This window comes from Cygnus olor, chromosome 5 (assembly GCF_009769625.2).
Source record: "Cygnus olor isolate bCygOlo1 chromosome 5, bCygOlo1.pri.v2, whole genome shotgun sequence".
Taxonomy (NCBI): domain Eukaryota; kingdom Metazoa; phylum Chordata; class Aves; order Anseriformes; family Anatidae; genus Cygnus; species Cygnus olor.
The window spans coordinates 45,336,736-45,361,135 of NC_049173.1; the positions used below are offsets into that span (position 1 = coordinate 45,336,736).

The window sequence follows — 24,400 nt, forward strand, 5'->3', positions numbered from 1 at the left end:
GTGTGAGAGTGCACCCAGCATTGTCGTCTTATGGTCCACACAAGGAAAGGAAGATACAAATATTTAAGAGAAATATGATGCTTCATGTAGGATTTGTAGGCATTTTGTCTGCTTTGTTTCTAGCTTCTTTGGAGATTAACCTTCTGTACTACAGAGTTAAGTGTTTATAACTTGAAACTTATTTTTGCCTTTGTTATCATGAAGTGGCAACTTTTACTCTAAAAGCTTATAAGAGAATAGATGTTTTTTTTTTTCAAACCAGTCAAAACCCAACTAAAATTGGGGTGAGCTAACCACTGCAAATTGATCAGACTCAAATACTATTTGGTGCTTTAATTTTTAATACAGAAAAAAATACAAGAAATCAATTTGAAAGCATAAAATGGAACAAGAATATACAGTACCCAGAGTAAATAGCCAATATACAGTTTTATCTTGTGCTAAATCAATTTTGTATGTGGAACCTGAGAAATACACTTTGCTGACATAACATGCTAAAAACAAGTTAGCAAAATTAATTCTGTGAAGATTGTCTAAAACTATTTTTTGGTGTGTGTGTGGGGGGAATAAGACTGATTGTCTTGGTGAATTCTTTTAGATCCTAACCAGTAATTTTTCCTAGTTGTATTTTTTCGCCCCAGTAAGAAATGCTGAGTAACCTGTTCTACCAGGTAGCCTTAATTTCTGACCCGCAGCCTCACAGCTATCAAATGATAATTGTAAATGTAAATCTATTAAATGACAGCTGAAGTACATGGGACATAGGACAGAGGGCACATGGGTGTGATAGTTAGGCAGCTTCTAAACACCTAAATAGTCTTTTTTCATTATAGAAGTCCACTTATGGGACTACACTTCTCACGCTAAAATGAACCTTAAGAATAAGGGACAAGTATCATATGAGAAAAGTGTTTTGTTTTTTAATGCATTGTTCTAGGTGGTATCTGCATTGTTAACCTGGTGTGTAGTTTGAAATGTATTATAGTGTCTCAGGACTTGTTCCTTTTTCAGGTTAAGCACAGTAGGGCCCCATTCTGTGCTAATTTAGATGCTGTGCTGTCTTGCTGAAGGGATTTTAAGAGATTTGCATTGATGTCTTATTTGGTTTAGTGTTTGGGGGTATGATTGTGTGTGTGTGTGTTGCAGTAGAGAGGGAATGACAGCAAGATAACCTTATAAACATAAGTGTTTGTGAACCATTATGGTAAGGGCTGGGTCTGAAAAGGCTCTTGAATTGGTTCCTGAAATGGCATCTAACAATATAAAATATAAAGGAAGATTGTGTGTCTCTGACTAGGATCCATCGCAGTTGCTGTGTTATATATAGAGCCTCATCAATTATGGTGGTTTTAAATACATATTCTAATCTCTCCTGTTTCTGATTTTTGGTGTAGACATCTGGCTAGATGTAAAGTAGGAATGTGAGTCACAGTCCAAAGGTCTGCTTGAATCACAGAATGGTTGAGGCTAGATGAGACCTTTGGAGGTCATATCTTCCAACCAACCCCTCTGGGTTAAAGAAGCAGGGTTGCCTGTAGCAGGCTGCCCAGGACCGTGTCCAGGAAGCTTTTGACCACCTCCATGAGTGGAATTTTCACACCCTTCTCTGGGCAACCTGTTTAAGTATTTCTTCACTCTCACACTGAAGAAGTGCTGATGTACACGCAGAACCTACTGTGTCTGTCTGTGTGTTATTCCTTCTGGAAAGAAAAGCTAGCTGACAGCTATTCTATGCTAGCTTGACACATTTAATGTTTATTTGGGACTTATTTCATCTCAAGGTGCTCAAGCCCATGTCTTTTGACTTTCCAGAATAATGTCACAAGTACTTGAGAATAAAGGTTTTCTGGAGTCATATTCTACTTGTTTATCTATTCAAATAATAGTTATAATCAGTATTACTATTCAGAGTTCACTTCACCAGACAACTGGTGGAAGAAAGCATAATTCTGAAGCCCTGTGATGAAGGCAGTCCTTGGGGAAGGATTCTGATAGGTTCTGCAAGGACTGCTTATGCAATTTTGAATGTCTTTTCATATTACATGCTCTATAACGTGTTCTCATTGGATCCTTTTCTCTGATCCAGTGAGTCCTGATTTATTTATTTTTAGTTAGCATTGTTTTAGCACAGGGAGTCAGCATATTGCTTGCTCTGAAACAGTTATTACCAAGGAGTCTGGGTAATCTTTGGAGCTGTAGGGGAATGTGTGTGTGAACCTCCTCTGTTTGAGAGAGATGGAGATCCTGGCTCTACCATGTCGTTGAGGCTTTAGCCATCCAGCTCAGTTAAAAAAAAAAAAAAAAAGCACCCCTTGTTTCACTTCCAAAAAAAGAAGAGAGGTGTGTGAAATTGGAGTGGGGTCAGCTAATGTGATTGTATCCTGAAGATTCTGAGGCTTGAATTCACTTTGATGTAGGTATTTCTGGGTGACTTGAAATGAGGTTTCTGTCTGAGACAGAAACAGCATGGAAGAAACTCTCCCCTTATAGACTTTTATTTTTACTAGCTTGCACGGCTCCTATGGATAGCACTTGTGTTGTAAATCCCACTTTAGCATACTCAACTTTTTTTGTACACCTTGGTATACACTAAGGGATCTAACTTAAAGGCCCTGTTTATCCCATTAAGTAAGCCTCTCTGGTGATGTCTTAATGAGGGAATCCAGGGCTGCCCTGTGATTTGCAGGTGTGTTTGGTCATGTCTTCTCCATCTTGCTCTCTTCCCTTCCACACATGGGTTCCTGGGGAAGAAAATTGGGTATGTGGGCAGGGTTCCAATTTAAATGATCAGGGGAATGGGGCTGTGTTAAGATTTGAAGATGCATGTACTTGCTGCTCTGTGTTAGGTGCAGGCTTAAGGAAGGCCCTCAGTTTCCACAGTAGAAAACTTTCCATTTTCTTGCAAAGCTTGTTGCTGCCTAATAATGCTCACTTTATCATACCTCCACAATCAAATTACTGTTAAAACGCATGATTTTAAATGACTAGTTGAGAGCTATATATACTTAATAGTTAAAAATTAAAAAGAAAAAACAATCTTGTAGTAAGAAGAATACCTAAATATCTTTCACAGCTTAAAATTCAACATTTGAAAATTTTGTATAAGTTTCACAATTTTATATTTTAGTTTAACTACAATTATATTAAAAGAGACAAAAGTATTTCTGGAAGATGCAAAAGAATCTAAAATGTGTTTATATTCAGGATAAGAGAGGAGGAAAAAAATCTAAAAAAGGAAATTAGTGGGTACTGTTTTGTGTGCAATTCCCAAGTATATTTTAAAAACATTGAATTTTTATAGCCAAATTATATTTTCTGCTAACAGGGAGTTGGGGAGGGATAAATAATAGAATGATTGACAAATCTTTTAAGGCCTGATTTTACAAGATGCTGCGCACCTCCTGATTGCTGCCAATCACTTTCATTTTTTTCAGTCAATCCGAGAACATATGGCATTATTCAGGTGGTGCTGAGCACCTTCAATCACAGTCCTCCTAATGCCACAACATCCTCATTCTCTGCAAATGTGTGAATTGCTGTTGACATTTTTAAATTGGAGGGTTATTTGGTCTTTGTCTGGACAAACTCCCTGCTGATATAAATGGATGTCCTGCCTCAGGAAGGATTTCAACACTAAACAATAAATCATCAGTTTTATAAGCACTATTTTATGTACACAAAGTTTGTGAAATATCAGTTTGGTTCATAAAGTTCTTTACTACTTCCCCTTTCATTTGATGGTGGGGGGTGGAAAAGTACCATTCTTTTGGAGAACTGAAGTTTAGTTTACTCTCAGTGCAACTTTTGAAAAGTGGAAGCTCTGGATGTTATGTGCACAAGGCAGTTGATTTAAAGAGATCAGAAAGATGCTTACAGCAAACTATAAATAAATCACTTTCAACATACTGATTGTCCTGCATTACAGTTACCTGTAGAGAATCTCTAGTCATGTATATCTGTTTTTGATGCCTCTACAGAATAACTGTCCAGCATCCTCTGCCCAACCAATCAGAATGTAGGAAAATCTACAGATATGACGGAATCTACTGTGAATCTACCTACCAGAAGTATGTTGAAATCTGTGTGAGTCTTGCATCTAGCTCGTGCATTTAGTGCTCGTGCTCTCCCGCTATTCAGAAATTACATGCGTTGAAACCTTATACCTCTGCTTATGTACAAAACCTCTAACACAGGGACAGAAATATGCTGTTTAATTCTTTGGGATTGTGCTCTAAAAGCTAGAAAGCAAATAAAAGACCCTATGACTTTGCTATATCTCTTAGGTATGCTTCTGTACAGTGCAATAAACAAGAATGTATACACTAGAAAATCTAGGCAAAATGTATTGCACAGGTGCTTGACATCTTAGGGATTTGAAAGGTGTGTTATGTATAAATTAGCTGTCACTTTTTTTCAGTCATGTAATGGAATGATGAGTTGTAATTTGCATAATCCTTTAAGAAGTCAAATTATACTGTCATGTAGCAGACTTAACATGCTAGCTAGGATTTCATAGCTTTGCAGCTAATTAGTATGTACCTTACAGGACAGTTAAATTGAAGTTGAGTCCTCTTGCTTTGCAGTCATTTGCCTTTGTCTGTTGCCCTAACAGAGCCCACTTTCGTGTGTAACTAAAGGTTGTTACCGGAGCTTCTGACAAAAGTGCTGTTACTGTGGGCAGGCAACTGTAACGTGCTTATGTTTCTTCTGCAGTCTATCAGTAAAGTTTCTATTTTACTGCAGTAAGGATTTAATAACCCATTTTTACGTAGAATTGAAAATTATATATTTACAGATACAGATGATTTTGTATTAATATATTGCAAATGCATTATGAGTTTTCTGTAATCTTACTGAATTTTGAAGCTTTCTGTCGCTTGGTCTTTATTTTTTCATACTCCAACTATATTCTTATTTTTTTTGTTACTATTTTCTTGTGTATAACAGACCATTTAAAAAAAACAACCCTTAGTTTCTAAATGTCAGTTGTACTTGCATTGGAACAAAATGTTTCTTCAGTAAGGCCATCATACTCGTAATTTTTCAGGTCACATTCTCATCCAATCTTATTGCATTACTGTTTGTTTTCTGAAATTTTCGGTATATATAAGCTAACACCATACACACATTAAGTAACTGGTGCTTTTGAGTAAATCAAGGGTATCATTTTGGTTTAGAGGAGTGAGAGGATAAAGAGAAATGTAGAGTTCTCTTTATAATTATAGCATTAATGTAACTTTGAGCCAAAATGGAAATCTGAATATTGGCTTGGCTTCTTGTGTTCATACCTACTTGTGGTGTGAGATATTTATGCTTTACATTGATTTATAAATATTTTTTACATTTTAGTTTTCCTATCTTATTCTGCAAATAAGCAGTGTCCAGGGTAATTTAAGCAGTTTTTTTAGCATGACTGTAAATGTCAGCATACAGCTTAACTTTTATGATTTTACTTTTCTTGTAACTTCAGTTCAGTAACCATAAAAATATATTCATTTTTTTTAAATGTTTAAAACCAGATTTGTTGTATACTATTTATATCAGGTTTTAGAACAACTTCAAGATTTTGAAACTTTGTGGAAATAAGAAGTTGGCACAGTTTGAGTGCAAAATATAGTGATGCAGAATACCTGATTATCTTAATGTTTGAAATTAGGTAGACTTTGTAGTCAGTATAGTTAAAACAGTTAGCAGTGCTGACCACAAAATAGGGTAGTAGATGTTCACTTACAGGTACATATAGAGTAGCAAATAGGTATTGGCTCAATAGATCTCCCTGCCACCCTCAGTGGCAAATTCAACTCCCCCAAAAAGGCAAAAATTTGGACAGGCAATGAGGCAGTTATAATTCATGTCTGTTTTGTCAAAGCCTGAAATTCCTTATGTGAATTGGTTTAAGTACTATATTGACCAGTTCCACAAGTGAGGTGAAAGCATAGATTATTTTTTGAAAACTAATGGCTATGTCTTTCTACAGACAAGAGTGCTTTTTGATTAGTGGAATTTCCCACTTGGTGGTACTTCAGTGGTATTTAAGTTCTCTGAGGCATTCTTTGTATTCTTTCCAATGGATGTTTTTGGTACTTTTTTCCCATGGTAATTTATTTCCAATGATATGAAAGCTGTATTAATGACATTTTAAAGCTTATACTTCAGTGCTGCAAGACAAATGTGAACTTTTGGTATGAGACAACTGCGTATGAAGTAGTATTTACCCACCTATATGCTGCTGTTGGAGATAGGACTGCAGCTTTGGTAGTCATGATATCAATAGCTTCAAATTAGGTGCTTAGGGCAGCACAGCAGTGGCAGGCACTGAAAAGCAGCAGGAGGCTCAATGTGCGGTGCCAATCCTACCAGGGTATCTGGCTGTGAATCCAGGCAGCATTCAGGTGCAGTGGTCTTCCAGACCTATGTTGTGGGCTGTACTAGACTCCAGTTAACTTTAAACTGGAGAATGTTATCATATACCTGACAGAAATATATCTATGGAAACTGGTAACTTGTGTTCCTCTGTAAGTATCTTAAGGTTCTTTATAGTTCCTGAAGTTGTTCAGAGTTATTTAATCTTTTTTTAATTCTGGTACTCTTGTGGTATGACCACTTCCTAAACTTCAGTCTGTGTAGTTTGTACATGTTGAGAATGCTTGCTTGCTAGAAGCTTGTTTGTTTTTGTTTTTTGATTATGGGACTCTTCACCTTCTTTTATAATGGAGCTTCCTTACAGGCTTTTTATTTCTTCCTTCCCCCAGCCCCCTATTTTTAAATGGAAGAAAAAGTAGTATGCTGATAAGCTGAGAGCCTACTTCAGATTTATGCTTAACTGTCTACCTATTAAAGATATTTTGTGTGAAGCTGCTTAGCAATTTAAATTGAGATATTCTGATCCTTTCTGTAAAAATCTGAAAGGATCGTGCCCTGACCTTCCACTTCAGCAATACTCCCTCAGAAAACATTTGGGGAAGTAACTTATTAGTTAAACTTATTTCTGGTATGTACTAGCACTAATGTTTCTAAGAGTTCTTAAAGTTTTAGGTTAGTTAAAACATTTTTCTTGAGGAAAAAAATTGCAATTTTTTTTACTGCAACATTCCTGAGGAGTTGGTCCAATGATTACATTAGATAATATTTTGTCTATTTCATGTGTATTGAATATGTTGATACGAATCACTCTAGGCTATTTATTTAACTTACAGTTTGGTCTTATAGATGCCACTAGATATACCACCCAGAACAGAGTGGAATATACTGTTGCAAAAGATGATGTGCCTCACACCCTTCCCAAAATCCAAACAAAAGATTTCCCCCTCCCCTGTCTGTCACCTTGGTTGCTATGGGCCTATGTTGTTTGAGGTGGCTGTAAATGTAAATATTTTAAAAAGCTCTAACCTTTGAAAACAACTACAATTTGTTTCTGCATTTGCTTGTGGTAATGACCACCACAATTTTTTATATTAAGACTTCACCATTGTGCTTTTTGAAGTAGATTACATGTCTTGAGCTATGGCAGTAAAAACAGAGACCTATCAGTTACTGCCCTGGAATTTGTCAGTCCATCAACTCCTGAATATTTCCCCTTTTTTTCTTTTTCACTCCACACAGCTGTAGCCAGGAATGTCCAGCTTCTTTGTGGTGTCAAACAAAATTGACAATAAAAAGAAATAGTCAACTAGAACTGAGAAGAAAATGTAACTAAGCTGCCAAGGTTTTTCCCTCTTGCCCAGGTTGAAAATCCTTTCTTTTGTTTGCTCAGACACTTATGTTTTGCACTCTTGTTCACCTTTATGGAGTGTCAAATAGTGAACAAAGCCTGGGTAGAAGATCTCCAGAGATGGTGCATCTCCCTGCACGTGCTCCAGGTATGTTTGTTGCTGAATTACGAGGAATAATGGCTTGTCAAGAAAAGTATGTTTTATTTCTTGTCTGTAGGGAGTGTCAGTTGTGTACAAGCAGAGGATATCTCAGTTATTTGTTCTTCTCCTTGAAGTTGTTCTATTCATAAAGTGGCCCTTCAGAGCATTATCTGGGTTGTGAGGGTGAAATTCCCCATTTGGTGGCCGTTGTGTACTATCTCCAAAGCAATGGTGGAAGGATCATTTCTTCTTCATTTCTTCCTGTCTATATTAAGCAGGCTTAAGGTCATGTCTTTTTCCAGAGGGAAGTAGAGAATAGGAAAGTGTTCTGCAGCAAGCAAGGTATTTCTTCTGAAATCAAGAGCATGGAATAAACATGCAAGGAAAACACCTCACTTATTTAAGTTGTGGAAATACAACTGTGGCTTTATTAGCTCTTTTTCCCTTAATTTCTCTGCAAGTTAGTGAAATGAGCATAGATAAGAAGTCTTACTGGTTTCAGTGTAAGAAGAAGAGCAGTTTGTCCTGGAAGGTATGGCTTGTTCATGTATACATTATCATCATAAGCCTGTAAATGCTAAAATATCCAACCTTGCCAGACTAAATAAGGTCCCCTGATGGCTCAAAACCCATAAATATTTGTACGACTGAGAAAAGGATGTGCAAGGCTAAACCATTCTTGTCAGCCTCTTAAGTTTAAGGATTATTTATCAAATGGATAAAACAAAAAATTGATTTGCATGTCCAATTAATCTCATGGCCCTGCTAGACACATTTTCATACTGCAAAATGTGCTATTTCATTTCACCTGTTTTAGTAAAGGGCGAAGGCCTTTGTCTTGCACAGTAGATCTGTCTTTAGGGTGGTGTTCTCTCTTACCTCTTCTTACAATATATTTGTTTAAAAGCTAATAACGTTAATTCATTATTTATCAGTATCTGTCAAAGAAGCTGCTGCTAACTCATGCAACAGGCCTGTTAATACAAATCTACTGGTTCTTGTAGCCTCTCTCTAGGAACTCTCCATAGCAAAACTTTTACCCCTTTTATAGCTGCCTAGTTTTGTTTTCACCTTTGTGTAGTTTTGAGCATATCTGCAGGGTTTTTATGCTGCGTTGTTCTAGATGTCTTTTTCAGCAAAAAAGAGGAAGTCTTCAACTGAGTTTAAAACGCATCCAGAAGTGAGCCAATGTCATCTTGCATGTAGAATATGAGAGTGGGCTTTCTCTGGGTATGAAATGAGATTAACTGTGCCACTTTAAAATGATTAATGATCACTTGGCTAGCATTAAGTTGAACATCTAATCCTTGGCTGATTGGAACATTTAAGAGAACAGCACTCAAAAACATAACTTTTCAATAACAAATTTTATCGTACTTGTATTTCTATTATGACATAGATATTGCACTGGTTTTAAATCTTACTCTGAGATTAGTGAAATGTACTTTGAATAGAGAATAGGAGACACATACATGTTACCTGAATTTTCTTCCACTGAATAATACAGGGCCACGTTATTCAGGTTTACAAAATCCTATTCAGTTTACAGTTCAATACAGATTTTGAAGATTCACTTAAGTTTTGCAGTGTCTAATTATAATATCTATTCTGAGTTAAATCCTGAGGTGAATTTAATATCGGTCAATTGACCAATTAGACAATTACCTTTTGCTTGCTTGCATGCAATCCATGTTAAACTGGCTGGGTTGTCAGGTCCTGTGACCACACCCTTTGAATAAAATATTGTCTGCTAATTCCCTGTTAAGATGTGTTTTCGATAGCCTATGGAAATTGTTCTTGCATTTCATCTTAATTCCAGATATGAAAGTTTTTTTGAGTCATGCTACTGGTTTCAGAAATGGAAAGATCAATTCAAATTATCAGTTACCAGGGTACTCTTTGTATTCAGCAAGAGTTCAGTTTTCCCATGCTCTTTCAGTAATTCCTTGCTTTACACAAATAAAGAAATATTAATACCTAGTATGCCCAAAATATTGCTTGGGAAAGCAGTGAGCAAGAGAAGTACTTTTCATTTATCAGCAATTTATTTCACAACTAGGAAAAAAAAATCTTTTTTCCTTTTCGCAAAGTATTAAAAAGCCAATTACCTGCCTTTAGCTTATATGTAAAAGCTATGGGTTTCAGTAACAAAGTTACCATGGAGCATTTTAGGTATGCATTTGAAAGGCAGAGCTCCAGCTCTTTGCTGTTTTTTGATTTCGAAGAACAATACAAGATAACTAACACAATCCTGCAACTTCTGGCTCATTTTTAGAAGGAAAATACTGATTATAAGAACTGAAAGTAAATCCTGCATTTCTATAGCTGGACTGTTTGCTGTTAGTTACCATTTCCATTAAGTATTGTTACCTTATTTTATTCAGAAGTTTTCCTTTCGGTAGCAGAAACTTACCAAATCCAGCATTAATTAAGAAGTTGAAGAATCCTTTAATAATCATGATATTCTTCAGTTCTTCCCCCCGCATTTAAATACTTACAGAGTAACGAATTGACCTTTTATCCTCCACTTTAATAGAGGTTTCCACTCTTGTTCTTAGCAAGGCAATTTTTCTAGAGTCTGAACACCTCTTTGCAGCTGTCTGCAGTCTTCCTAGTTTGAATACTGGTGTAGTCCACTGGTCGTCCTTTTGGTAGTACTCAAGGATTGCAGATATGAAACAGTACAACCTTCTTGCTTGCTGTTTGAAACAATGACTCTGGTTCTGCATTGGTGGCAAATTACACAGACCTGTTGCTACCCAGTGTTAAATTGTGTACATCAAAGGATTGCATTTGTGGCACTAGCCAAGGCATTGCACTGTATGCTAATATTAAGTTACCATCATCCATACACCCCTTTCTAGGTAATTATATTGCCTTTATCTGGAATCTGTGTTCTTAGTTACTAGACAGAGAAATTTGTGCTCTGCTATGTTAAAACATCTTGCTCAAGTGAGCCCAGGCTGCCATGCAATCTGTAGAACTGTGACAGCTCCTTGGTATTTACCATTTTATCTTTTGTTATCTGCAAATTTTACTGGGATGGATTTTTTTTTTTTTCACATCACTGATTTATTCTCATGCATGGATACTCTGTAGGGAATAAAGGACTCAAGGAGCTCTTTCCCCTGTGTGGAGTACTTGGTAGGTCTAATTCATATTTCAGAGCTGTTGGTCATAATGGCTGGAAGCAAATTAGGGCTGCTGGCAGTGATGAGTTGCAACCAAATGGGGCAGTGAGTCATGAGCACATTTTACTTTTAGCAGTATGAGGTGACAGCAGCCTTTCTTTCAAGTAATGTAAGGCTTGTTTTGCGTAGTGACACTGAAATATAGAAGACAATTCTCCCTTGAAAATTTGTGCATTTGTAGTGATGGCTAACAAATTCACTCTTTAAAAAAAAAAAACTTTCTGGAAAAGAAAACTAGGTTATTTGCAGATAGTTAGCAAATTAAAATAATGTGTTAATCCAGAAAGAAGCTCAAAGAGGTGGCTTTTGGAAAACTCGAAACCTTTCATGTTAGTTTTCTTCCTAAACAAATCATTTTTTTACTTAATTTCGAAATGATGCTTTAATTTAGAACTCGATCTGCTTTCAAATAACCAGAAGATTAAATAATGAAATGATAAAAAAAAAAAAAGATTTATTGAAACATAGGTTCAGAGTTTACCATAAATTACTTTTTAGTTATTTTTGTCCTCCATTCTTCTCCTGTCCCTTCCCCTGCTTCCAAAAGGGTTTCACAGAGCAAACCTCAAAACTGTGCTCTGAGTTCTAAATAAATAAATAAATAAATAAAAATAAAAAATATATATTTTTGAGGTTGGCAACTTAGACCTGCACAGCACTTGCTTCTGTTTAAGGCTTAAGTTGTTTAGTCATTGATTCTACCACCTAGCTGTAGAGCTTCATGGTACAAAAATGGCATAACTCATTTCACATTCAGATGCAGAAATATCACTAAACTTCTAGCTTATATATGACAAAACTGTTGAATTCTTGCTAGAATACTTTCACTGTAGATAATGCTACTTTATGCTGATTTCTTTTCCATATAAGAGGGGAAAAAAAAGCTGCTTCAGTGAGGGGAAAAAAGATTTAGCAAAGCGTGTATTTGGTTTACAAATTGGTTTACAAAAAAACAAGACTTGCATTATACTTTTTAAAAGATATGGACAAAAAGATTTTTAATGTTTTTCTTAAAGTTCCATGTTCATATGTACATTCATGCACATGCATACAAGGTTTTGAAAATAAAAAAGGGAAAGAGTGAAAATCGAAAGCATACTTCATGTGAGTGCAATAGGAAGGCGAAAACCTGTAATTATCTTTAGGTGTAAAACTAATTCTGTATTGTCAAAAACAAGAACAAAAAACATTGCAGTATCATAAAACCAAAGATGATATTAGGATTTGTCCTTAATTTCTGGTAACTATGAAATAAATTTATCAGAAATACCAAACAAAATCTGATTAACAAAGAGACGCACAATCTGTCATATCTCAGTCTTCTGCTCATTGAGTAACAGGCGATTCATGAAAATAGATACCTTTTCCTGTTATAGTTGCATTGAACTTCCTCTTACAGTTTCATGAATGATGTTGGGTCTGTGCCATCTTGTAGACTGAGGACTGTGATGCAGAGTAGTCTAAGATGCTGTATCATGTACCGTTTAATCAGGCTGCACCATTTAGAGCATGTGTGGTATACTGGGAATAATTTGTAAAGTCTTTCCAGCATTTATATAAAAGGTGAAATTCCCTTACTTCTGCACAAAAGTTAGTTAAATGGACTGTGGGGAACCAAGCAGCAGTTGAATGAATTAATTTCATGTACCTGTCTGTAGCTGGCTGTGACACTGCAGTGTGGCTCCTCCACAGCTGACTCACAGCCAGGGCCCTTACACATCTTTGTGGAGTTTCTGGGCTGCTGCATTCATCAGTGCTGATCAGTTGTCTCCTTGCCTAGATGTGTACTGTGCAGTCTTCCACCCTCTTGCTAAACTGGAGTGACTAATTTGTGTACCTAGTGGGTAACTCTGGAGGCCTCACTGCTGGGTGGACTTGGCTACCTGTTATGGCCTCTAAGACTGGAAGTTATCAAAGCATTAGGGGAGAGAGCACTTAACACTGTTGCCTTGTGTGTAGCCTCTTGGAAGCTACTGTGTGTGCTGCTTCATCCAGGGGAGGTGGTGGAGCCACCATCCCTGGGGGTTGCTTAAGAAAAGGTTGGTTGCAGTACTTCAAGACATGGTTTAGTGTGTAATACTGGTGTTAGTGGGGATGGTTGGACCAGATGATCTTGAAGGTCTTTTCCAGCCTTAGTGATTCTATGATTCTATCTGGAGGTAGAGGCTGGGGGGGAGAGGCTGTGGTGCATTACCCTTTCCACAGTGAAAAATTTATTTCTGGCCAGTACTTTATGCTGTTGACTGTGGTACATGTATGGAAAGCCCAGGTGAAGGGAGACAGCACAACCTTTCAAGCTGTAAACCAGCTTGTGTAACCTGATTGCACAGCACAGTGCCATGAGGGCTCAGGCCAGGATGTGTGGAAGCACCACAGGGTCACGGATGTTTCTGTGCTTGGCTGTAGATGAGGCAGCCAGTCACCTGCATAAGGGGTGATCAGTGCTGATCAGTGAATACAAAAGGTGCCTCAGATTCTTCTTGTTTAGATGTTAATGGTCAGCAGCAATAATATTTAGCCAGAAGTGTGTTTGTAGAAGGAATCTGATTCTGAAACTTACTTAAACTCTATTTTACATTTAATGAAATACAAATGATGAAAGGAAAACATGATGTAATAGATGTAAAACTCTTTTCAGACCTGTAGCATATACTGTTTTTCCCTTGTTTTCTAAATAGTAAAAATTACAGAAAACCCTATAATATATTTACACAGAAGCTATGGTATTATAACTCAGTAAAATCTCATGTATAGTCTGTTTACACAGTCTCTGGCCTTTGTTTCGTAACTGTCTTTTGGTATAGCATACACTCTTGCTGTGTCTAACAGGATTTTCTTTGCCCCAAGAATGCTATGTTCTACCTTTTGGGTACTAAAAAGGATGTTGACATTTTACTAACTTTGGAAGTTGAATTGAGCAGTTTTTCAGTAGGAATAGAAAATGAATCAAGATATTTTGAGCACAATACTAAATATCTTGGTTCAGAGATTTTAATTTAAAAAGGAAAATACAATCTAAGTCTATAGTATATTTTGGTATAGCTTAGTCAATTAAAGATATTTAAGTAGTGTAGTGTCCCACATCGACCAAGTTGTATTAGTAGAACCTGTATAGCATGTACTGTTTTACTTACATAACAGTTATTTGACTGATAATTGCTTTTATTGCAAATAACTGATGATTTTTCTTGTGGGGGTATAAAGCAAACCTTTGCTGATATAGCTGATTACATGTGAAGTCTTTGCCACAGCGGTGTTCCAAAAATGCTCTATTGGCGAATTGCTCCTAATGTAGATCAAAATAAGACTCCTGTTGTAGAATGCGAAGGGACATGGTTTTTTACATCACTTTTGTGGTGAATAATCATTGGGGTAAAGAAACTTGAGCTGTAGCATGTTTAAAAATCAATCCCATTTTTCATAATTTTTTTCCTAACACTTGAGATCACTTTTTATCATCATGTTGTAGACCTGAATTAAGGGTGAGAAACCTAATCTTCCTAATAGTTTCACATATTTTTGGTCTTCGTAGAATCCTCCTGATGCTGTGACCTGCCTGATTAATTATGACAATACTATCCATATGAAATCTCACATGGCTGAACTCTTTTGCATTGAAATCAAAAGGTGTAAAAAAAAAAAAAACTTTCCAAAAAGTAGCCTGAGCTTTTTCACCCCATCAAATCAAAAATGAAGTGAGAAACCTAATGATGATATCCTAGTCGGACACAATGCCTTGCTGCTTGCTTTGGGCAACACCTAGATCTTATAACTAAGAGAGCATTTCATGGCTATTGTAGCAAGAAGCTTTCTTGCTTTCAGGGGTAGCAACGTGCTTTTAGAATAGCTGCATTGCTGCTTGATTACTGATGATGGTTATGTAACGTGTTGGACCCAGCATGACCGACAGAGGCAGTTCTGATTCATATCACCCTGGGGAACATCAGGCATGTATCCAGACCATGCATCAGCATCAATGGTAACTGTGGCATTGAAATTGCTAGAAAGGCATAGCATCAGATAATCATCCATAAAAACGTGCTACTGAATGGCTGTAAAATTCACAGCTGGTAGATTCATATCTTATGGGAGCATGGTACTGTGTAACAGGCAAAAATCTGTTAAGTTTACCAAACAGGTCAAGGCAACCTCATTGGGTAGTTTTTTCAGTGTTGATGCTTTCCCCCTCACCTACTTCCCCAAGAATACTTACAAATTATAAACAGACCTTTTGTGAGATATCAAAATGTGAGCAAATCAACCACTCCAGGCCTAGGTTATTGCTTAGAGGTTACACTGAAATCTAAATATTGACACTGCCACTAAATGGAGTGAAATGCATTTCTGAATATCAACAATTAGATTTACTTTTCTGACTCTTGTATGTTTCCAATTTATTTTCTTTTGTTTAGATACTTCGTATCCCTGCAGCAATGTCCACTCCAAAGAGTTAAAATAGTCCAAGCAGTGCTGGCCAGCCCAGTGAATTGCTCTTTTTTCTTTCCTAGTTAACGCCAGTTGCTTTCTATTTTAAGTTGAAAACAAGCTCATCTCCTGCAAATGGAGGGAAGACTCTTCTCATATCTGGATCTTTCAAGAATTCATAAGGAAGGCGAATAAACACATTTCATAGCTATTCAGATAATTTTATATGGGAATTGGCTGACCCTTCAATACTCTGGCTGTTATGAGGATAAGTGCCCTTTTCCTCAGGGACAGTTTAAGGAGGTGAAGTCCTTCCCTGGTCCTGTTTGCCCAAGCACTTTTTAGTGGATAGTTGGCACTTGCCATACAGCCCTTCCAAGTGTCTAACTACAAGTCTTGATGGCGTGGCAGCAATATGCTCAAGGTTGTAAGTGGGAGGCTTCTTGCTTTCTTTTTCTTGCTACTGGAGAACACTACAGTTCTGATGCTTGGTGTTCACTCCTGTCTGTGAGTGCTCTTGATACATGTGCTCTTAGGATGTTTGAAATTAGCATTTTATGCTAATGCTCCTAGCTTTTCAATGTCAGGTCCTGGGAAGTAAAGCTTTGTTTATGCTCCTGTGCTCTAAGAGTAGTTTTCCTGCATGTTCTAAGTGTGTTAGATGTGGTATAAGGCTCATCTGTTTACGCATGGATATTTTATAAGAGCAGATTCCGGGAAATATATAAAAACTCATTTGGAGATGCAATTTCTTCTGTATTAGCACTTTTATCTTTTTCCACAAGCTCATCTAAGAGCAGTTTGTATAAAAAAACTGCTTATTGTTGGTCATCATACCCCTCATTGTTTTACCCACAATACAATGTTTGTAGCTTTGCAGTCTGGCTTGCTTTTGATTCTTATGTGTGGATATTTTTGATTAACAGATAACTAAACTCAGCTTGGATTACCAAATCCAATGTATGCAAATATCAGCCACTTGCTGTGTTTAAGCAAAATTTTACATCTGCATTAGAATAAAGAACATAGTTCGAGTTGATATGGGTGCTGCATATTGCATAAAGGCAATATGACATTAAGAACAGAAAATTATGTTTTAGAACAAATGCAGTAGTAACTGTAAACAGGAAATTACTGTTCTTTTCCAACTTCGTATTTCAGTTTTGATACTGAAAGTCTCCCCACCTCTAATCAATATTTCTATTTATTTATGGCTACCCTATAGCTTCCTCTGTCACTGGCTGCACTGACTGTTACTTACCCAGTTACTTACCCATCTTCCTGGGGCTGGAGGTCATTGTTCATTATGGCAGGCACTCCAGCACACTGTAATGCTATCAGGAGTACTTGGGTAGATTAGTGCATGATACTGTTTTTAACGTGCCCATCACTTCCAATGATGTACCTCGTTTCCCCTGGCTTGAGGCTTGTGTTCAGGAGACCACAGTACGCATTCCAGATGGCACTGCAGACAGCGTCTGCCAGGGAAAAACAGGTAAATATAATGAACCAGGGAGGTAATTGGAGAACTGTACTGTGTAATTTGATTATGATCTCAGATGCAAGGGATTCAAAAATACTAGTTAAAAGACAAATACTGGTGTTACAATGTTTATTATACAGTAGTAAACAATCCACTCAGTAAACATGAAAATTTAGGTCAGAGCTGTAATTTACCACACTGGTGAAGAAAAAATTTGTGGTAGAATGAACTGTCATGCTATTACACGTACATTTTGGCATGTGGCTTTTTCAATGATTCATTTGAAAGCAGGTTTAGAATAATAAAAATCATGCTGTTTAATCTAAACCTTAGTAAGGTGAAAAAGACTGTATTTTTTTATATACAAGAGTAGAACATGTATTCAAAAAATTCTTTGATACCAACTTTGACAAATGCATGACTTGTTGGAGCTGAGCTTTTATAAAATCCCTTACCCATGTCCTTACCTTTAAAAAAAAAAAAACTGCATGAAAAAAAAATCTGGATACCTTAAATAAATTTCTTCACTGAGTCTTCTGTCCTTAAAACCCAACAAACTACCTTCTGGCTTGCTATTATTTTGTAAAAATGAACAGTGGTTTGAAAACAAAACAAAACATTTTCTTCCAAAGCACTGGCCACAGTTCTTTCAGTTCTTACCAGAGCAATCAGGCAGCTTTTTCCACAAATTGTTTTCCCAGATTGAGAGAGGAAGACTCATCTTAAATTCAACATAAGACCTACCATCTTAGATATATGGGCCTCCATCAGATGGTAGCTGCCAGATCTTCAGCAACTATAATTGCTGTAAGTCTGGTCTATCATCTGTCTTGCACCTTGTGTAGCCACTAACTCCTGGGTGCATAAAATCCTAATCGGAATAGTAGCATTTTACATCTATTTCAGATATTTCTTTAGTTATGTGATAACAGCATATATAAATGGTCTATATGCTATAGATGTAAGAATGTTTGCAATAGAAGCTTGCTGTTTGTAATGGTGTAAGGACCTGGTTAGTTAAGGTGAATATGGTTGGTGGGAGGCTGGGGAGGTGGATCATCTCACAACTCTGTAGCTTGCCCAGAGAAGCTAATTATATCTGCAGATAGGTATGATTTTGGTTGTAAGACTGTGCATATATATTCAGGGGCACACAAGCACATAGAATAGGAAAGATGAATATTTCCTATTTGATTTAGGGCATGCCTATAGGATGAGCGCTCAGAGCAGCAGAAAAAGGAGCACAGGTTAACTCTGAGTCTTCAAAACTGCAGTGTTAGAGACCCTGACTCAATGGACTTGGGGGAAGAGTGGATGACAGGTTTATTGAGACAAATGAAACCTGTGCAATGTACAGGAACAGGGTCCCAGATGGAAGTCAGTTGAGGCAGAAGAAATGAGTCTGAAGAGAGTAGGACAGGCAGAAGCTGGCTACTGATAAGGGGAAAAAGAGGTGCATGCAAAGGGGAGAGCCCTGCAGGCCTCAAAGGGCTCTTCTCAAAGCCCAAGCAAACCTCATGGGTGGGGGGAGAACTGGAAAGCTGTACTGTGTTTGGCTTTGCATGCTAGTGAAAGTAAAGGGTACTCAGTTTTGTAACCAATAGAAAAAACTATCTTTTCTTCAACTTTGTGAATACTTGAAGGGGTGAGCTCAAAATTCCACTGTGGTTAGAGCCATCAGGGCTTACGCTTCTAACAACTGGAGAACAAAGCCAGCATTGTCTCACAGGGATAAACAGTGGTGACCAAGAAAGCCCATGCCTAGTAGTAACTGTGCCACAGAAATTACAGAAGTAATTTCCTCTGGTCAGAGGAAACTATATGAAAGATAGAGGAGGTTTAAAAGCTTTCAGGCATAGTAAAACCCAAACACCACAGCCTGATTAGTAGAAAAGAGGAAAAGAGTCTTCCAAATGTGCTAGGGTTAGATATTCAGATACTAGATATTCAGCAGAAATATTTGTCCACCAGTTTGCAGTTTAGCTTTTACAGGTCAGTCACAGGCACTGGACACATGCTGACTGCAGTTGTAATTTTTCTGGAAAAGAAAGCAAGGTCTTTCCTTTCCATTTCGTCCTAGAAAAGCCATGTGGAGAAATTTAACCTCTCTGACTGTACAACTAGCTACCTGTTATCTGTTAGCACCAGGTGGGACACAAGGATGTGGCAGAGGAATGTGTAGGTAAAACACTGAAGTGCCTTTTCCAGTCATAAATGAAACTCTGCCTTGTGACTTCTTTTGTTGTTGCTTTTTGTTTGTTTTAAAATTGTGTTCTTCTGGATGAAGAAAAATGTCCTCACCGTAGTGCAGTTCGTTCCTTTCTGGAACAGCAAAGATGTCCTCGAAATGGCAAATCTGACTGAAGGCTATCACTAGCTGTTATCAGTCAGATTTAAACTCTAGGCTTACCTATGTTTACTGCTGAGTTCTCATGGCTATTTTTTGGCTGGATATATCAGGGTTTTGGTAAAACTGTGGCATCTGTTTAGGGGCTAGAATCAAATAATTTTAAATCAATGAAATACTGGTTTTAAAAACCGTAATCTGACACAAAGACAGGGACAATGTATTTCTTTTTTGTGGCTTCAAAATTTGAATCCCAGACAGTCTAGTACCTTGGAAGATATAGAGAATTTTCAGATCTACAAGACGGATATGCTGCTTTTGCCACTAAAGCATTTTAGGAAAGCAGGATGGAATCTTCCTCTTTCCTGCTTTTGTTTTTCAGTTCTAGAGATTCATTTTAATGTTATGCCTATTATTGCATCATTAGTGTTCTCTTTTTTGCCTCAAAAATGTCCTGAACACACTTTTATCTCTCCTTATTATTGCTTGTAAACCTCACACTACTTCACCACTGTGGCACAGCTAATGCTCTTTTCCCTTGCTTAAGCCTACTGCAGTCTCTCTGGCCCTGCCGTCAATCACCAGCTGGATGCAGAGACAATTTTTTTATAGCAGCTTCTGTCAGTAACAAGAAAATATTTTGAAAAATGCAGTCTAAAAGCTGAATGTCAGCCTGCTGAGTAGCCTGTTTAAACAGGAGAATTGACTCTGCCAAGTTTTTGTCTAGCTTTTTTCTTAATTTAAAAAAAAAAAGGTTTGGGGTCTAGCCCAAATAATAAACAAAATAAGATTTTTTTTGCTTTCTTGGCAAGGACTCGTGATTGACTAGCTTACTAAAATTCAGAAGCATCTGCATGACCATTTCTGTCTGCACCTTATTTTCCCTGTAACATGAAAGTTTTCAGTCTGTTTTGGGTGTCACAGAAGAATAACAAAGAACCCATAAACTCCAGCAGATCTAGCAGATTCCTTGTTGTCATCTTTGTTTTTTTGTATCTTTTTCAGCAAAATCTAGATGACTGTAAAAGTGCTTTGCTCCAGAGGTTCAAGATACTATAACTGAAAAATACTTTATCTTCACAGGAAGTAGTCCAAAAGAGATTTTAGACGTCCTGAACAGTGCTCAGAAAAGGCAGTACTTAATCTTTATGGCCAGGTCAAAACCTGCTCAAAAGATTTAGATAGGCAAGAAGCCCACATACATTTCTTTAAAGCCACTTTGAAAGAGGATGGTGGAAGCACACAGCATATTGCATACTAAATCTTGCATTAGAAAGCAGCAAACCCCTTGTTGAGAAGTTGCATTGGTCTCTTGAGCCAGAGAATATTGCTGTCCTACAGATATATTGTTGGAAGTTGCCTTGAGAAGTGCGGTCTACTTGTTAGTTGATAAATAGAGATTAGAATCATCTACTAGGTTATTTTATGGTGCTTGTTAACAATATTTACCTTCCCAAATTGATTTGGTATAATCCTTGCTATGGCTTTACCTCATTTCTGGAAGACATATAGATAATGTGGTACTTATATGAAGTCTTACATGTCACTGAGAAACTGCTATTTTTCCTTAGTTGAGTTGTGCAGGAGGATTATATTAACATAGACTTTGGAACATTTGAGCTCCCATAGGGTATGGTGTGTGGTTGATATGACATGACTTGCCTTCAACAGTTGTTTTAAGAAGATATCCTTCATATAAAATATACCAAGCTGAAAGGCATAACTCAGTGAGTTTAGTAAGAAACACTGATGGCGCAAAATTCTTCACTTTCATCTTTATCTGATTAATTGAAGGCTGAATGTTACAGAGAAAGTATTTTTAACCTAGCATACTATATGGTATGTTTATTAAAAAAGCAAACTTATAAAAGATTGTTTTTAATAAATTATTAAACTCGTTGTAAATGCATGTGCTCATAGGTTTTGTTGAAACCCATACTGTTTAAAAATCTTCTCACTCCTCCTAAAACTGCTTTAATAATACATTAATTAACACTTCTGTAGTAGTTGGCATATTTAACACACAAGATAATTTACAGTTCCTAATATCTTAAACTGTATGAAAGACTAGCATTAGTGAACAGAAAATACACTGCATTCACTGTATGTGAATGTAGAATTAAATGATAAAATTGACATGAAGCTCTACTTTTAATTTATTAAAATAGATATATTTTAATATCTTGGTAATTCTGCTAATATTGTTTGAATTGCTATAAAGTTCTTTTCAAATTTCAGCTATTTTTTCTTTTTATCAGATCTTAAGTCTCTGCATGGTACTAATACCAATCTTTTATTTTGTGGTTCATGTAAACAACTTTGGGTTTTATAAGAAAATATTGTATTTTAATTTTTTCTACTTGTACAGGGCTTTTTGTTTTGTCTAGAAAATTTTCAGACAAATTAATATATGAAAATTTGTATCTGTACTTTTGCATCAAAAGACTTTGACCATGAACTTGAGATCGGCTCTCAGATATAGGTGGATTTTACTGTCTATTCACTTTATGCTGCAGGGAAAAGCTTACTACATGAGGATACGAAATGGCTTGAGAGTTTAGTAATGGGATGTGGAGACCTTCACCTTAGGTCACCAGTTTGAATGTAGCCCAGGTGGGTGGAAACTAAAAGCCATTATTATCTAATGGCTCTTGGATAGCCTGCATGAAATGAGCTGGTGGACCCAGTCAGCTTCTAAGCAGAAAGATGTCAATATTGCAAAATCATGGTCGCAGCTCTCACAGATTGGGACCCTTGGTGGAACTCTGCAGAAAAATCAGCGGCTAACTGGGCTTGGGCACTGAATTGCCTTCTGAAACTCAAATGGTTCCTCCAGGTCACGCAAGAAGCATAATTGTGCAACAGAATGGAGAAACCATTGGTGTTTGTTCAGCCAGGTCTGTTTTGTAAATACATTTCCCAAACTGTTTAGCCGGGTTTGATTCCTTCTGTCACTGCTTATGAGGTAGTTCAGAGAAATGCTGCATGATCCTTATAAGTGGAAGGTCTGGCAAAATGGAGAGGGGGATGTTAAATTATTGTCAGTGAAAGACTTTTATGATCACTGTATGAAAACAATGGTCAAAATCTAAGTGTTCTGGGGAGCGGCAAAGCATAGACTGTTTTCCAACCCACAGAGAATTGCTCTTTCAGCATGTATGCACGCTGCCTTGTGTGACTGTCTTAAACTTAAAACAGCCCTTCTGTGTGCTCCTGATTAGCTAATGAAGCTCATCTGGCCTGATAAATACAGCCTCATCAGGCTCTCTGCTTTTTACTTCCTGTCTGAGGAAATTGAAGGAGATCCTCCTGTCCTTTGTCTTCTGTAAAGCTAGCCTGTAGCATTACTAGTTCCCATTACTTTCTTCTGCACCCCCTGTGCCTGACCCTGTCCCCACACCCACAAAAAGAAAAACAAAACCTCATAAAAAATCAAAAACAAAAAAGCACTTCTTGCTTTTTGTATGTGGACCAAGAGGCCATACCACAAGTGAGGGACCATGTTCCCATAAGGTTCCCAATACTTCCAGTCACATTTGCCTCTTTTGTGTGTAACATAATCAGTTAGATTTCATCCTTGAAAGGTCATGGGAACAGAATGGCTGTGATATTTAACCAGTTTCACTGAAATCCATTTCCTCTCCTGCAACTGTTCTTGTCTTGTGACTATGTCAGTGTGATGCTGGTGCTTCAGTTTTGTGTGTCTCAGACTTGGTCTGAGTACTAGTTCACACTGGTGCTTGGGTGGAGTTCTTTCAGAAGAGAGAAAGAAGGATATAACGTTACTTACAAAATAATTTTCAAATAAATGTTTATTCTTTCTTAAAATATAGTAGCTTCTTGTTGTATAAGCTCAACTGTGAGTTAAGTAATATTAAGATGCTGGGTGACTTTCTACTGGTTGTGTTAAGTATTGCATTTCTAAACATACAAGTATAAAGGATTTATAGATGGCATCCCAGGAGCCTGTGTAGCAGCATATTCTGTATGCATCCTCCCTAACAAGCAAATCAGATGCATAATATTAGGCTGCCTGAATACCCTCACTTCGAATATTCAGTGAGAACTTACAGGTATTCAGATATTTGACTTTTCTTTAAGGTAATGATGCATACTCCTTTGTAGTGAACGCTGTTTACAGATTGCCAAGAAAACAAAACAACACAAAATCCAGCAATAATTAACAAAATAAGTTCTAAATGGAGCATATGTTCTTCATCTAAAAAGACAGTTGCCTATAATAAGCAAATAATGTTTTTATTATACCTGCATTTGTGACATCAAATTTTAAGTATCAGTTCTAATAAAAGCATCCACAGTTTTTGTGCATTCTCTAATATGAGATGCTGGGCAGCTCAAATAGTATCTATTAATTTTGAATTAAATGTTTGTGCATTTAACTGCTGCAACTGCTGTTTCTGTCACTTTCAGGTATAGGTAGTTCCAGTTCATAGCTAGACAAATCTTCTGATCAGTTCCCTTTTCCTTTTTTCAGCACACCTAAGCATAGGACTGTAACTATAGATGATGATCTTGGGACTGTAGGATTTAGACAAGTCACAGTAGAAGTTTGTGACTTCTTTTAATTTGCTAATTCATGTATGGAACAATATTTCCAGTGATATTCAGAGATCCTGCCCCAGGGCCAAGGGCAGGGCCTCAATTTTAGTTTGCTAGTGATAGGCATACTGTGGTTGGAATTAGGTCTCTTCTGCGGACAATACCACGCCTATTCAATTTAAATTTCAGTAACAGTAGCAAAATATTAAACACGGAAAACACAAATTTAAAAACAAACAAACAAAAACTTTGTATTCAGTCATTTTTCCTCCTAAAATGTGCTGTAATATTGGAGATCAAAAATTTGTTACTCTTCAAAAATGGAAAAAATATAAATGAATACAGTGTTAATTTTATGCAAAATGTTTATATCTGAGGGTGTGATTATTAATGAGCAAAGAACAAAACATTTTTTGTGTAGATGATTACATTAACGTTTAGCAATGTAATAAGTACTGCACTTCAATACAATTTTTAATAGATTTTTGTTTACTCTGATTTACTGGTAATTCATTCACATTAAGTTGGCTTTTTAATGTAG

At 36.9% G+C, this 24,400-nt stretch overlaps 1 protein-coding gene across 1 annotated transcript in view; it reads left to right on the forward strand.

Annotated features, from left to right (window-relative positions):
• The window catches only part of NPAS3 (neuronal PAS domain protein 3), a 614,752-nt gene that overhangs the window by 76,085 nt on the left and 514,267 nt on the right, over nt 1–24,400 (forward strand). The window contains 1 exon segment of the mRNA XM_040558338.1: nt 3,978–4,067. Within this exon segment, the coding sequence (XP_040414272.1) occupies nt 3,978–4,067 (90 nt within the window).